The sequence below is a fragment of the Etheostoma spectabile genome, chromosome 7, assembly GCF_008692095.1.
Source record: "Etheostoma spectabile isolate EspeVRDwgs_2016 chromosome 7, UIUC_Espe_1.0, whole genome shotgun sequence".
In the NCBI taxonomy this organism is placed as follows: domain Eukaryota; kingdom Metazoa; phylum Chordata; class Actinopteri; order Perciformes; family Percidae; genus Etheostoma; species Etheostoma spectabile.
In genome coordinates, this window is record NC_045739.1 from 16957173 (window position 1) to 16971748 (window position 14576).

The 14576-nt window shown below is 39.4% G+C and overlaps 2 protein-coding genes across 5 annotated transcripts in view; one reads left to right on the forward strand and one right to left on the reverse strand.

Moving 5' to 3' along the window:
- lrrc47 (leucine rich repeat containing 47) overlaps window positions 1-1336 on the reverse strand; it is a 4487-nt gene extending 3151 nt beyond the window's left edge. The window contains exons 1-2 of the mRNA XM_032519990.1: window positions 721-1336; window positions 9-372 (exon numbers count right to left, since the gene is read on the reverse strand). Coding sequence (XP_032375881.1) covers window positions 9-372; window positions 721-1290 — 934 coding nt within the window. The 5' untranslated portion in view covers window positions 1291-1336. The remainder of the gene's footprint in view (window positions 1-8; window positions 373-720) is intronic.
- A 554-nt stretch (window positions 1337-1890) lies between these two features.
- The window catches only part of cep104 (centrosomal protein 104), a 39594-nt gene continuing 26908 nt past the window's right edge, over window positions 1891-14576 (forward strand). Inside the window, exons 1-8 of one of the 4 annotated variants that reach the window (XM_032519961.1) lie at window positions 1891-2004; window positions 3281-3407; window positions 3570-3743; window positions 5290-5428; window positions 7909-7971; window positions 10227-10303; window positions 10509-10541; window positions 10774-10942. In XM_032519961.1, the coding sequence (XP_032375852.1) occupies window positions 3295-3407; window positions 3570-3743; window positions 5290-5428; window positions 7909-7971; window positions 10227-10303; window positions 10509-10541; window positions 10774-10942 (768 nt within the window). In that variant the 5' untranslated portion in view covers window positions 1891-2004; window positions 3281-3294. The remainder of the gene's footprint in view (window positions 2005-3280; window positions 3408-3569; window positions 3744-5289; window positions 5429-7908; window positions 7972-10226; window positions 10304-10508; window positions 10542-10773; window positions 10943-14576) is intronic. The other 3 variants (XM_032519963.1, XM_032519962.1, XM_032519964.1) reach the window with 3 other exon arrangements.

The window sequence follows — 14576 nt, forward strand, 5'->3', positions numbered from 1 at the left end:
TCGAACATCTTTCACCGCAGCACTCACTGTGACGGTGAGAGCTGTAGGAGTGTCCGAAACATGCAGAACCCTCACCACCATCTTGTTCAGTTCCTCCACCTCGTCCTGTCCGTCTACCACCTTCTCCTTCTTTTTCCTCTGCTGCCTTTTCCCCTTGTCAGCCTTGCGACCCCCGTCCGTGTCAACTCCGTCCTCTCCCTGTCTTCCCTTTCCTCTGAGGTAGTCGAGGATGGACTTGGTCTGGCAGCCGTTGACCATCTTTTCCAGACGTTTGTCGTTCAACTTGTTGCCTTTGAAGTGAATCTCCTTCAGCTTGGGGCAGTCACTCAGGTCAGAGGGGATCTCACTCAGCTGTTGTGGAGAGATCCAGTCCTGGGAAAACAGACGTTTGTAGTGTTAGGTAGAAAGAACACACACACACACACACACACACACACACACACACACACACACACCACCACCCAACCAACCGCACCACACACACACACACACACACACGTGTTGAAGTTACCCACCAAACTCTGTTTAAATATCGGACATTTTCGTGCTGCATTGCATATTAGCAGATGTGAAACCTCGTTAGCTAGAATTTCAGATATACACCATACTTAGAAACAGCTTCTTTTAAAGTCGGAGTACATTTGATCCCCCCAGCAGCACTTGCTATGTATAGCAAAGCCAGTTTTTGGACAATAGATCTGCGATTGAAGTGCGGCCCACCTTTAGAGCCGTTAGCTTGTGGACATCTCCACTCAGCTGTTCGATGGAGTTGTCAGAGGCGACCAGTGTGCTGAGGAGATCGAGTTTCTCGGAGTAGAAATCAGCAGGGAAACCAGTGATGTGATTCTTAGAGATGTTGATGGTGGAGAGCTTAGTGCACTGGATCAGTCCCTCTGGCAGGACCTTTAGGCTGTTACAGCTCACATTGAGAGTGTTTAGCTCCTTTAACTGAGTGATCCCCTCTGGTAAAACGCTGAGGTTGTTGACTGAAAGGTCCAGGACCTTCAGGGACTTCAGCTTACCGACGACGTTCGGGATGGACACGAGCTTGTTCCTGCACAAGATAAGGCTTTGAAGGTTTGTCAGATGTTGGATGTCCTCGTGGATCTCTGTCAAACTCGGGCACTGGCTAACTTCCAGGTAATTCAGCAGTGTGAGGGAATAGATAGCAGAGGCGAGTCCCCCGTTAGAGGAAATCCTCTTGTCAAAAGTTGGACCCTGGAAAACCAGTTCACGTCTTTTCTCTGTCGCTGCTTTCTCTATTTCTGGCCAATTCTCCATGTCATCCATGCTGCTTAACGACTGACCAGTTGTCAAGATTAGCGAGACACTAAAATGCATAACATCCGTTTAGAGATTTCAAAATAAAATAGGCCTACTAAGTTGTTGATATACAGATTTGTGGCTGGTGAATGTACGTACGTTTGCCTCAATATACCAATACCAAACAAATCTAATCGAAACGGAATTTTAACAACTTAGAAGGATGAGTAGGCTACTACTATCTACTTAAAAAAATATTTTAACACATAATTCTGAGCATTCATTATTGTGCATTTCGTATTCACATATCGCATATTTTTTATTTATTTATTGTGGAATATTTATATCACGAGTAGAAATCATTGTTTGCAAAGTTCCCGCTTTATTTTGGAGACAACTGTTTTACTTCCTGTAACAACAGGCACGATGTTCTGCTCCACCCGTGGGCCAGGAAGAAGTCGTGAAACGCATTATAAATGTATTTTGGATGTTTATTAAGATAATAGTAGCCACGATGTAGGCAGATACATCATACAATCAGAGGTGGGTCCTGGAACAGGTAGATATACAAATAACGGCTGGTTTTAAAAGCTACTTGTACCCGTGTAAAACTACATTTACTACAACCCATTGCGAGTGACGACATTCATACTATTGCGCATGTCCGCGCTGGTTGTTGTCAGCGGTGGTTATGGAGATGGGATGGGACTACGAGCTGTCAACGTTACGGTGATGTTTGTGGTAGGATATCTTTGAATTACCCACAAGAAAATGTTATTTACTCTAAAAAGTCCACCTACTAAAGGTAGAAAATAACGAACGGCAGTTGTCAGGACTTTTTATTTTTTATTTTAAGCCGGTCAAAATATCTTTAGAATACAGCTAATGTTACTGTAAGATGAGCTAGCAATGTTGGCTGATTGAGTAGTTGTTAGCTAGGTTTAATGCCCCCGCCCAACACGTTCAAGTCAGTAAGAAGGGCTTCTCTGTTCTCCTCCTACCCAAGAGAGTCATGTAGGCTTTTTCCAAGATCATTTTTTTTACCCGAAGAGAACATACGCTAAACTTCATGCACTAATCGAAACCGTTTAATATTTTCGTTTAGTGTGACACAAAGAAACCCTTCAACAAATCTGTAAGCCTCTTGGATTTGACATAACGTATCTTACAGCTCCTACTGACATACACACAGACATGATAAATAAAGTACAAGTTAACATTGCTACGGTACCAAAGGTTGATAGTTTCTGTTATTTTTCTTTAAGTTATGAAATTAAATATTCTTATTCTATTCTTTATTAAAAGTAGTCATTGATGAGTTATTGCTAAAGTGATAAAGTCATATTAAACCGTTTTGGTGTATTGGTAAATATTGCCTCTTGTTGGAAGTGTTTTAACGTTAGATGGACTAGGTTCTGTGACAGTCCTTGAGATTTTTCTATTCACATGGTTGGGTACATTGGTCAGTAGAAGTGCTGATACAATACTTGAGTTTGGTTACTGACACCTTAACTATACTTTTGTCATTACTTTACCTTGAGAAATATACACATTTGTTTCTACAAAAACATTTTTCATTCAGAAAAAGAAGCCAAATTTCTCAAATGCTGAACTCAAGCACCCATGCAAGAACACAATGTTAATAGAATTTAATCTAAAATTGGCTAACATTTAAATATGGAACTATCTGCTCAAAGAATTAGTAAACTGGACTAAACATCTCACAAGCCATCTAATGCCAGTTTTCAGTCCTTAACAGTACTTGGTGCAATGGACACATTTCAGTATGTAAGAAAGATGTATGATACCCAGACTTTAACCTCCCCCCGCAGTTTCTTTGTTTAAACTAGACATAAATACAGAGGGTTATAATTATTGTATCACTTGTTGTCAATAGAACAGCTCCAGGCATTATGCCTTTGTAATGATAGATGCAAATAGTGAAATCACTCTCAATGGCATATTCACATTCATCATTGTCACTAATTGAACTAATTTCTTTGCTCTGTTCTATCAGTGTCCATTGGAGGGATGCCCAGAAAGATAGGATTCATTGTGGTCAACTCTTCAAGTCATGAGGACAACTTCAGTGCCAAGGAGCTCATGGTCCATGCACCCACAGTCAATGGCTGGAGATCCAGCAGGTACATTAACACAGCACTTTACTTTCAAAAACATGTCACTTTCATGCATGGCAGCTCTATGTCTTCCTAAGCTGCAAGAGCAATACAATCCTTGGCAGTTTTTCATTATTTTGTTCTACCTTCTTAAAAAACTCAACATTGTATTAATCAAATATTCCACAGGCTGTGCTCCTACCCTCAGCACATCACCCTCCAGCTGGTGGAGAGAAGTAGAGTGAGGAAACTGCAGCTGCTGGCCCACCAGTACTTGATTCCAGCAAAGGTGGAGTTCCACATTGGAGACACCCTGCCTGAAACCAGCACATCAGGTTTCCCTGGGCAGCTTCGCAGACTTGGGTGAGACTCCCAACTTGGTCATGCCCAAGTTTAACTTCCATCCTTTTGTGCCTTTTTTCTATAATTGCACATTAGGTCAATGCAAGATTATTTCTGAGATTAGGATGATGCTGCACACACAAAGCTTAGTTCATTCAGCTTCGTTCCTTTTAGGGATGCACGATATGAGGAAAGTATGCAATACTCAATAACGTTGTTGAATATCGCAATTACGATATTACTTAAGATAAATTTGAAGATATTATAATGTACTCAGTTCTGCCTGTCTGTTGCTTTCAGTATTCTTCTAAAATTAAACAAATTTGTTGTTGAATTTAAAGTGCTCAGAATACATTAATTGTCAGGTTCATAATTGTATTTAGAGGTTATATCAGAATAGGTTTACATGGTTTAATTAAAAAAAAACAACCATATTTTTGTTGTACTACACATTGCTGCAGCTCCTCTTTTCACACTGTGTGTTGAGCTCTCTGTTTTAGCTACAGAGTGAGACATAACGCTTCTGTTCCATCTTTGTTGGGAATCGCACATGCGCAGTACCTAGGTCAGCACTACAAGCCAGTCAGAAGCAGAGTGTGAGGACGTGCCATGCTAGCAGCTAGGCGAGCATTATAACGTCTTACAAAGTGACGCACGGTTGTCACGGAAGTAAAGGCTGGGCTACAATAGAGCTATTTGGAGCAGTTTATGATGATATCTAGATATATAACAAAATAAAGGAAAGGAAAAAAGTCAAAAAGCATAATATGAGTAATTTAAAACAAATGAAAGGAAATCATATCTAACATTCTTTTATTGAAGAGATTAAACATTGAATTGACAATAACAGGCACCACTAAAAAAAGAATGACAGTTACACTTAAAAGTGTAGTGGTCTACCAACATTTTATTTCAGTTAACATAAAAATTCTTGTAGTGTCTATTGCAATATGTTGCAACCTCTTAGGTTGTGTATATGGCACCAGATGATGTCGATTTTATCAATGACAATAAAAAAACTATATATTGTGCAGCTCTAGTTCCTTTGATCTGGTTTTGATAGTGTATCTAACTAATCACTCCAGGAAAGACGTTCATGCAGAAAAGCTCTTTGGCAAAGCCATGTTGGATCTCCAAAAGGCATTTGATAGTCTAGGTCAGGGGTCTTCAACAGGGGGTCCGCGACCCCTAGGGGGTCCGCGGAGGTACTGCATAAGATGTCTTTCAGTCATCAATGCACACATGGCACTATAGGACCAGTTTGATATAACACAATTTTATACAATATATATAATTAGGGGGTCCCCGCTCCATCTCGCCATCAGTTTGGGGGTCCTTGGCCTGGAAAACGTAAGACCCCTGGTCTAGGTTATGGCATTTTGCTGTATAAATTATGAACCATTAGTTACAGTATGAATTACCCCACAGGGATAAACAAAGTACAAACAAAAAAAGTATCTCTACAGTGTATCAGTCATCACAAAATGAAAATGCAGCACTGCATTTTAAACTTGCTTATGTCCGCATAGGAGTTGGACTGAAAAACAACACTTTATTCCCACCACAGGTACGTGTCTTTGTCGGACAATGAGAAGACAGGCTTCAAAGCTCGGGAGCTGAAATCAGTCCATGTAGATGCCATCGGAACATACCTGAGAATAACCTTCCATAGGAGCCATGTCAACCATTATAATCACCACAATCAGGTAGTCTGGTAGACGGTAACGATGCACCAACACCACTATTTCACTTCAGAAAAACTTTTGTCTGTTGCAGAAGACAGATCCAAACTGTGAGCAGCGCGGTTTATGCGTTGTTCTACTTAGTTTGTGAGTTTTAAAAAGTTGCCTTCCAGAACTAATTAGGTTACATTAATTAGAAATAAACATCTTGTTTAAAAGTATCTCACCAATAACAGCAGCTATAGAAGCAGCCATTTCTGTAAACAGTGTCTTTCAAACATTAGTGTTTTCAAATTATATAAAGTCATTAGCTATTTTTCTGAATTTCTTCCCGTGTTTGAAGCACAGCAATTATTTGTCTTGTTTTCTGCTGTTTCAGCAGCACTAAGCTTGGTATTCAATAGCAACCTACCACCCAAGATAATATTTTAGTGTCACAATGATATGTTTTGGTGTTTAAGAAAACACACATTTTAGCTTTCTTTGTTCTGTAGCTTCCTTCCAATATTAAATTGAGTGGCTTTCCTCGAAATGTGCTTAAAAACTGCTTTAGTAGACACTCTATATATTTATTTATATCATCTTGCCAATTATATCCTCAACTGCATACGCTTTATTTGCATTTTCAAAAGTCCATGCATACAAATGATTAGTTGTATAACCATTTAGTTGACTGAGAGAAAATTATAATAATATATAGTTTATGAAAGATTATGTTTGATTATACAGTTTTGTTCAATTGCTAACAAGTGTTTACCTATACTTAAGATACTTTTTCAAAACCTTTAACACAGTAACACACCGACCTCACACAACGAGCCAAATAGGCTAATGTGGTCTGCCCAAAACCACATTTTGTTTATTAAATACCAACTCTACATTTGAAAATGCAATAAAAACAACATTCTCACTATACACTATCAAAACACGACATACCTGACTCAAAATCAAAACACCAGCTAGTGATCAACATATAATCCAACCTATGTGGCTTTTGTTTCAAAATGTGTAAGAAGAATGTCAAATACACAATTAAAATGAAACTAAAAAAGGCCCAGAAGGGAAAACAAAACAAAAATGCACAGTACTGTTCTAATCCATGCGATCTTCAGCATTTGGTCACATGTTATCATCTACGTCACATCTTACAGTATGTTTTCTCTTGCTATGCACCTTGGATTGAAACACAAAGCTGATGACTGCCAAGCCTTATCCAGCCCTGGCAGTCATCAGCTGAGATGTCTTTTCAGCCAGCATCCATTGCATTCTGCAGAGACATTTGTTCATGTGGCCGATGATCATACACCTTCCACGTCCAGGAAGAACAAAATTCCGCAATGGGTTAATGAGAGGCGAGCAAGTGTCAGAGGAAAAGGGAAACCATTCTTGGATAGGCCTCAAACCAGTTTTATGATTGCATGTGCATGGTGAAATGCTATATTGTCCCATGCACTCACAAATGTCCTCATGTTTCCTCCAACCTGTTCCCTCTCTACTTCTGGCACCAGTCGTTAGTGGAGGTCATTTCAAAACAAAAGAAGTCGATCAGTGTTGTGGGGACCAATCTGGCATTTCTACGAGACCAAACCAGCCCTTGAGATTGCAGAACACGTTGTAATATTTGCTCTTTTCCTGATGGCGTTTCTTTCTCACCGATGTGTCTTCTTAATGTTCCAATGTTCATTCAGAAATGCTGCATATTTTTTGGTAACAACACCAGAAATTGTGTTAATGGTATGGCCTGAACAGATCAATGTTGGGCTAATTGTGTTTAGAGTTTGAAAATGTGACTACAGATTGGACAAAAGGATGTTAGTGATTGTAAAAAACACTGTAATAGATTATGCAGATTCTTTTACCCAAAGGAGGCTGGTTCTTCTGTACTCTCCTTATTGTCAACAAATCCCATAAAAAGACTTAAACCAACAATGTGTTAGTCCGTCTCTTAGTACTTCCCTCCCTATGTGGCACTCAGTCCCAAGCCCCATTTGTTCCTGCTAAAAATTTAAATCTATAAAAACAGGTCTTACATGGTCACTGCTGTTTTTGACACACATCACTCAAATAGGAGTAAATAGTGCATTTGTTAATTAATTAATTAATTAATACACATCTGGTGCTTAAATCAGTATTAACAGCAGCAGGACGGTGTGTGTGTGCGATTTACTCAAAACAAATTACAGTGTGTGTTCATCATAACAAAGGAACATTTCCCCTAGTGTGGCTCACTGATGAGAAATAAATGCAGGCTTTGTCTACACAGGAAATACTTAAGTAAGTACTTAAGTAAGTAGGATCAATTAATTGTTGGTTCTGGGCTTTTCATGTGATTTGTTGATAATAATACAAATATAGAATTTCACCAGCCTCATCCTTTAAAACTTCAGTATATGTCATTATTAACCTCCCAATACATCCATTTTAAACACGCATTGATTTTTTTATTTTCTGGTGGTTGAACTGTTCTGTTCAACCACCTCACCAACATCTCTTTATGATTTCAGGTTGCTTTGGTTGCCATTAATGTTCTGGGAGATTCTTTGGATGGCAATGCTTTTAACACTATTGTAAGTGAGCACTCTCTTCACCCATCACCCATCTCAGTACTTTCATCCACACAGCTATAGGTGGGGCTGTTGTGCTGTGGTTTTGTGAGACACATGACTGTGCTCAGTCATCAGTCACTTAAAAAAGGGTTGATTGATGTTTCCTCATCCATCTACTAACACTTAAAACTTTTGGCATGTTAAAATGGGAAACAGGTCAGTTATACAAAACAGGTGAAATAAGTGTTCCTCACATATCGCATATCATTTATTTTTTCTTTGTAAACTTCATAAAACAAAACAAATATTCTAATCATGTTTCTCTTCCTGTTATGATGTTATTGCCTCTCTGCGAAGTTATACATTTTATTTCTTTTGCTAGAATTCAAATTAACAATACTAATGAAGATGGACCAGAACAATTATAATAGATATAAACATAGGTGTTTTATGTAGTATTTATTAGTATTGACTGATCCAAAGACACTACTGTGTGTGCGTGCATGTGCGTGTGTGTGTGAGGATATGGGTATGGGTGTGGGTGCGTGCGTGCGTGCATGCATGCGTGCACATGTGTGTGTGTGTAGTTGCGTGTATATGTGTCAGGAATGTAGTAATGAGACACAAAGGGAGGACAGTATGTAATCACACAGGAGGCCTTTAGTTTGCCAGTGTAATCAGATAGCCATGCAGACAGGTTTTGGAGGACACAAACACACACTGACATCGACACATGGAAAGACACAGACACACACTTGCAGAGATTCCAGTGAACAGGCTGTGCATTGTTGCTCCACTAATCCGACTCTGAGCACCTCCACCACAGCAGTGATCTTGCCTGGAGGGTCGGCTTGTGCTCTTATATCTGTTCTGTGAGTGGAAGTTGCGTTTGTCCTGTGGAGAGACACTGTGGTATGGATACAGGGAGAAGGCTTATTTAAGTTTCTGCTGCTTTAAATGTGTCAGATCATCCAAATTTTGAAGAAAAACACATATTTTCTCTTATTTCTAGCAGGGTAACTAGCCACACAGATCTGTCTTGAGATTTCTGCCTCCAATCCAATGCAGTTGAGGTGTATGGAATTTTGTTCATGGTGATTACAGCTACAGCATTGAAAAAGTGTGATGGTTGATGGTAAATAGAATATTGCCTTAATGGCCTCCATCAAGTCTCCATCATATATAAGTTTGCTCTTTCAGCTTTCAGACTATGATATGTCAAAATGGGCTCCAGGAAAAATGCTGAGAGGTTTGTTATTCGGGAAACTTTCAGGTGCCCTGTTATGCTGAATTATTTACCCAACACATCGTCATCACTTGTCATAGGGGCTATTTTTCTTTGTTGCAGAGTAGTTTCAGAAAGCTAATCACATTTAAAGATAATAGCAGTAATAGCATAGCAATAGGCAGTTTGCCTGTGCTATTATCTTTAAATGATGTGCATACTGCAGACCAAAATCCATTTACCTCTATCATAATTTATTGGAGGCAGCCTGAAACTGAGCATGAAAAGAGAAATGTGCCTATGGCCAGTGCAAAAACATCAGAGCTAATTGATGTCGATGACTGATGAAGAAAATGTAACAGTAACATAAAAATATTACATTTTATAGTCTTGCTTTGCACGGTAGCAATCCCGGAAGCGGAATGTTGAGGATATAGACTCAGTAACATATTATTTATAAGTAACATATTAAACATCAGTCTATCCATCATAGCTTTTTTTGCTTCCTCTTAGTAATATTCTTTATCATATTAAATGCTGATATGGTGCTCATAAAGTAAAGCATTATAATGTCGTCAGTAAACACTGTTTCCTGTTTTTATAATGATTGGCCGCTTAACACTTCAGGTGATGTTCGCGGTGTACGTACTGTATTGGATTACAAGTTTCTATATATGACACTAGCCTGGTGGTGCCGATTAATGATTAGATTTGGGTTTTGTGTGTGTGTGTAAGTGTACTTGTATTACTGTAATTTTAAGGTCCACAGTTTTTTTGTTAAAGTCATTCTGACTGATCCTCACTTTTGAAAGGACCTTTTTGAAAGGTAAAGGGTCAAGTTGAAGATCACCTTAAAGCTAATGGTTTTAGAAAACAATTATCAGCTCTTTCTGAGCACAGTAATACAAGAGTATATATGCGTGTGTGTGTGTGTGTGTGTGTGTGTGTGTGTGTGTGTGTGTGTGTGTGTGTGTGTGTGTGTGTGTGTGTGTGTGTGTGTGTGTGTGTGTGTGTGTGTGTGTGTGTAATTTGTCCATCTGTTTACCACCAGCCAAGCAGAGAGCAGCTGATCGAACACTACCTCAACAGTACCCAGCTGGACGCCGCCTTGGACTCGACCTTCATGGGGTGAGGCTAGGCCATTGAACCCGGGTTTCTTTGTCTTGTGACAATAACATTGTTCAACAAAGCCATTTAGTCTGGAAGCCTACCAATAAAGCATTTAGGGTCACTCACATTTGAAGACAATGCAGGTGGCGGCCCGTACAAAGAGGAAAACACATTGCGAAATATTCCTTTTTTTCTTTTTCTTTTTTATAAATCAACCCCCTAGAGACGGTTCACCTCAGGGTCTCACTTCTTGGGGGTCAGTCAGTGTTTTTCCCCTTTGATCAGGATTTGCACAATACTAAGCCCAAGTAACTGATGATGACACATGTATTCTACTGTACACTGGCATTATCTCAAGGGAATTTAGAGACTTAATAAGCTATTCTGTTTTTTATATTATTACAACGCTCAACAAGCTCAGACCTGAGAGAACGAAAGAAATGTTTTAGTATTTAAAATGTTGTTTTTGTGTCCTGTCTTGCACCCAGTAAATGTGAGTCTATTTCTCCCTTGGACGACCTGGCCTTCGACATGTACCAGGACCCTGAAGTTGCCCACATCATCCGACTCCTGGACCAAAAGAAGCAGGACATGGTCAGGCAGGAGAAATATGAGCAGGCTAAGAATCTGAAGCAGGCCATTGCAGACCTGCAAAAGGTACTGTAGGTGCTGGGAGGCAGACTGGGTGGCTATAATACATTGACACCAAATATTTGCTCTCATGGTTGAGCAGTATGCACCAAAAATAGCAAGATGTGTTGTCTTTTTATGTTTTACTCACAGTCTAAAAAGGTTTAACAAAAATTAATATTTAAGGCATTCAAAAGAGTAAAAAAGGCTTTATTACAGTTACAAGATTATTATTAAGCTAACCTAAAGTAATCGCCAACTGGCTCTTGCTGTACCCTAACACACAGACATGAGAATGGTGTCAATGTGAATATGTAACTCTTGGCAAGAAAGCGATTGAACATATTTCACCAAAATGTTAAATTATTCCTTAAAGTCACTTACAGATTTTGCACTCTGTATCATTCACTCACAGTTATTCATTCTAAAGACACACACACGGAGTATAAACGGCAATTTAAGTGTGAAATGTGAAGGGACGAGCTGCCTCAGAACAGTTGATGCAGGTATATTATCATAACAGCAATTTACTGTAAGGTTGGATTTCAGTATTTAGCAATGACAGTTGCATTGTGTTAATGTGGTCTGGAGAATGTGCCTTTCTTTCAGTACAAACCAGTAGAACGTGAACACACAGGGGCACACACAGACAAGCACACATATGCTTTAGTTCCCTGGTTACTGGAAGCATTTTTTTTCCAGGAAAAGGCAAGTAGATTTTGGCAGAAAATCCCGGGAAAACAAGGGGATCTCTACCATCGGAATTTATTCTAGAACATTTGAACAAGTAAATTTACTGAAGAAGTGTGCATAAATACAATTTCTACTAGCTTTCTACTCCTACTCCTACTTTTATTTAGCTAAAGAATCTGAAAATGTATTCCACCACTGTTCTGGACTCCTTTACTCCACGTTATCGCTATTGGCTTTTGCCAGCTTTTTTTTACTTTGGAAACAAAGACCACATTTAAGGAAATGATTCAGGTCCAGATATCATCACCAAATTGCAAATCTCAAATCTTTGTGAGGCTTGTATTTCTTGTACAGATATCCAGTGATATTTCACCAGTTTGTAACAGTAGTTGTTAAACATTGTTCAGATTCCTGTTACTGATCTCCTTTGTATACAGCGTTACCATGCTGACCATGAATTCTTAATGAGCTCAACAGCTGCAGGGATGGTCCTCAGGTTAGGGCTGTGTACCGAATTCAATACTTTTTAAGCACCAACCGAATTGCCTCCTTAGTATTGAGTAGCTAAAAATTCCTCGTTATTCAATACCAAATTTCAATACCTCAGGACCAGATCTCATCAGCATCAGTGTTTCTACCTAGATCTAATAATGCTTGTAATTTGCTGTCCGTTACAAAACTCTACGTTACGCACAGAGTAGCTCACGTAGTAGGAACTGAAAAATAAATTACAAGACTTTTGCCGTAATGTTGTAGTTCCTTTTTTTTTTTTAAATGGATTTTATAAAACTGGTATCATAAAAAGTTAAGGAACTCGTATCAAAGTCACATTATTGGTTTTAGTATTGGTATCAAAATCTTTTGTTTGATACAACACACACACACACACACACGGTCTCATCATAACTCCCACACTGCACCTCCATCCATCCATCTTCATCCGCTTTATCCGGTAACACTGCACCTAAACTTTGGAATTCACTACCCGATATTATTTGCATATCGGACTCCATGACCCAACTTTTAAACCAGCTAACTCATTTTAACTGTAATAAGTCCATCTTATTTAACATCAATCTTAACTCATTGTTCTATGATTTGTTGCTCATTGAAGATTTTCTTCTGGAGTTCACAAATATTAATAGGAAAAACCGTGTTTATTACACCAAAAGTTTGTCCAAAGAGATTAAAGAACCACAAAGCTTTGATGTTTGGACTGTGTCGATTGGCACCTGATTAGCAACTTATTACAGATTTATGGAGTTTCCGAACCAGCTCGAGTTAGGTTTCATTCTGGGTAATTACAATTTCAGTCTTATTTGTGTAGTTTGGCCATTGTTTCTATTGGTTATGATGACTCCGTGCTCACCAAAGTAATTGCCTAAATTGCTCTGTGAACATAGGGACATCAGTACAATGAGGTCCAAGGCAGCAAAAAGCATTTGTACGATTAGACAGGTTGTAAACAATATGAGGATTGAAGGTGCAATGTGTAAAACTGACAGCTAGTGTTTAAAATAGTTACTGGGTATACAAATTCAAAATACTGGAGAGAGTCGTCTCCCTCCGCCCCCCTCCTCCCCAAACTCAAAGTCACTGTTGCCAATTTAGCAACTTTTTTTCACAAAAGCAACTCGCAACAAAATTGGCCACTTTCTGTAGAAAAGACAGTGACTTTCTGTAAAAAAGTCGCCAGTATTGTCCAGCGAACACGCAAGGTATTTTTCTCCCAGAGGCCCCCAAACCAGTCGCCTCTCTCTTCTGTTCTGTGACTGAGGAGCAGAGAGAGGAGCAGCCCCTGTGCACAGTGGACAGGCAGGTAAAAAGGGGAGAAGGGACAAGGTGCGGGAGCCGGTGAAGATAGGAGAGACAGCGGGACACGAGGGGAGAAAGACGCCGCTGAGCTGGCCTGGCCCTGCTAATTTTTCTTGCACTGTTGAACTTCCTTTTTAGCAATGTCCATACATTCCCAATTCTCAGCAATTAACTTGGATAGTACAATATTAATAAGCATGACAATAAAATCAAAGTTGTAATAAACTAGAGTAATTATTTAACACCACGCAAAGAACAACACCAGATTAAATTGTAATTTAGACCAGGACCAAAACAGGCTCATGAACAGAACTGTATCTTTCCAAATTTGAAAATACTGATTTGTGTTTCTAAGTGCAGAAGATAGAGTAGGGAGAATAAGTATTTGATACACTTCTGATTTTGCAGGTTTTCCTACTTACAATGCATGTAGAGGTCTGTAATTTGTATCATAGGTACACTTCAACTGTGAGAGACGGAATCTAAAACAAAAATCCAGAAAATCACATTGTATGATATTTAAATAATTAATTTGCATTTTATTGCATGTCGTAAGTATTTGATACATCAGAAAAGCAGAACTTAATATTTGTTATAGAAACCTTTGTTTCCAATAACAGAGATCATACGTTTCCTGTAGTTCTTGACCAGGTTTGCACACACTGCAGAAGGGATTTTGGCCCACTCCTCCATACAGACCTTCTCCAGATCCTTCAGGTTTCGGGGCTGTCGCTGGGCAATACGGACTTTCAGCTCTCCCCAAAGATTTTCTATTGGGTTCAGGTCTGGAGACTGGCTTGGCCACTCCAGGACCTTGAGATGCTTCTTACGGAACCACTCCTTAGTTGCCCTGGCTGTGTGTTTCGGGTCGTTGTCATGCTGGAAGACCCAGCCACGACCCATCTTCAATGCTCTTACTGAGGGAAGGAGGCCAAGATCTTGCGATACATGGCCCCATCCATCCTCCCCTCAATACGGTGCAGTAGTCCTGTCCCCTTTGAAGAAAAGCATCCTCAAAGAATGATTTTTTCACTTCCATGCTTCACGGTTGGGATGGTGTTCTTGGGGTTGTACTCATTCTTCTTCTTCCTTCAAACATGGCAAGTGGAGTTTAGACCAAAAAGCTATATTTTTGTCTCATCAGACCACATGA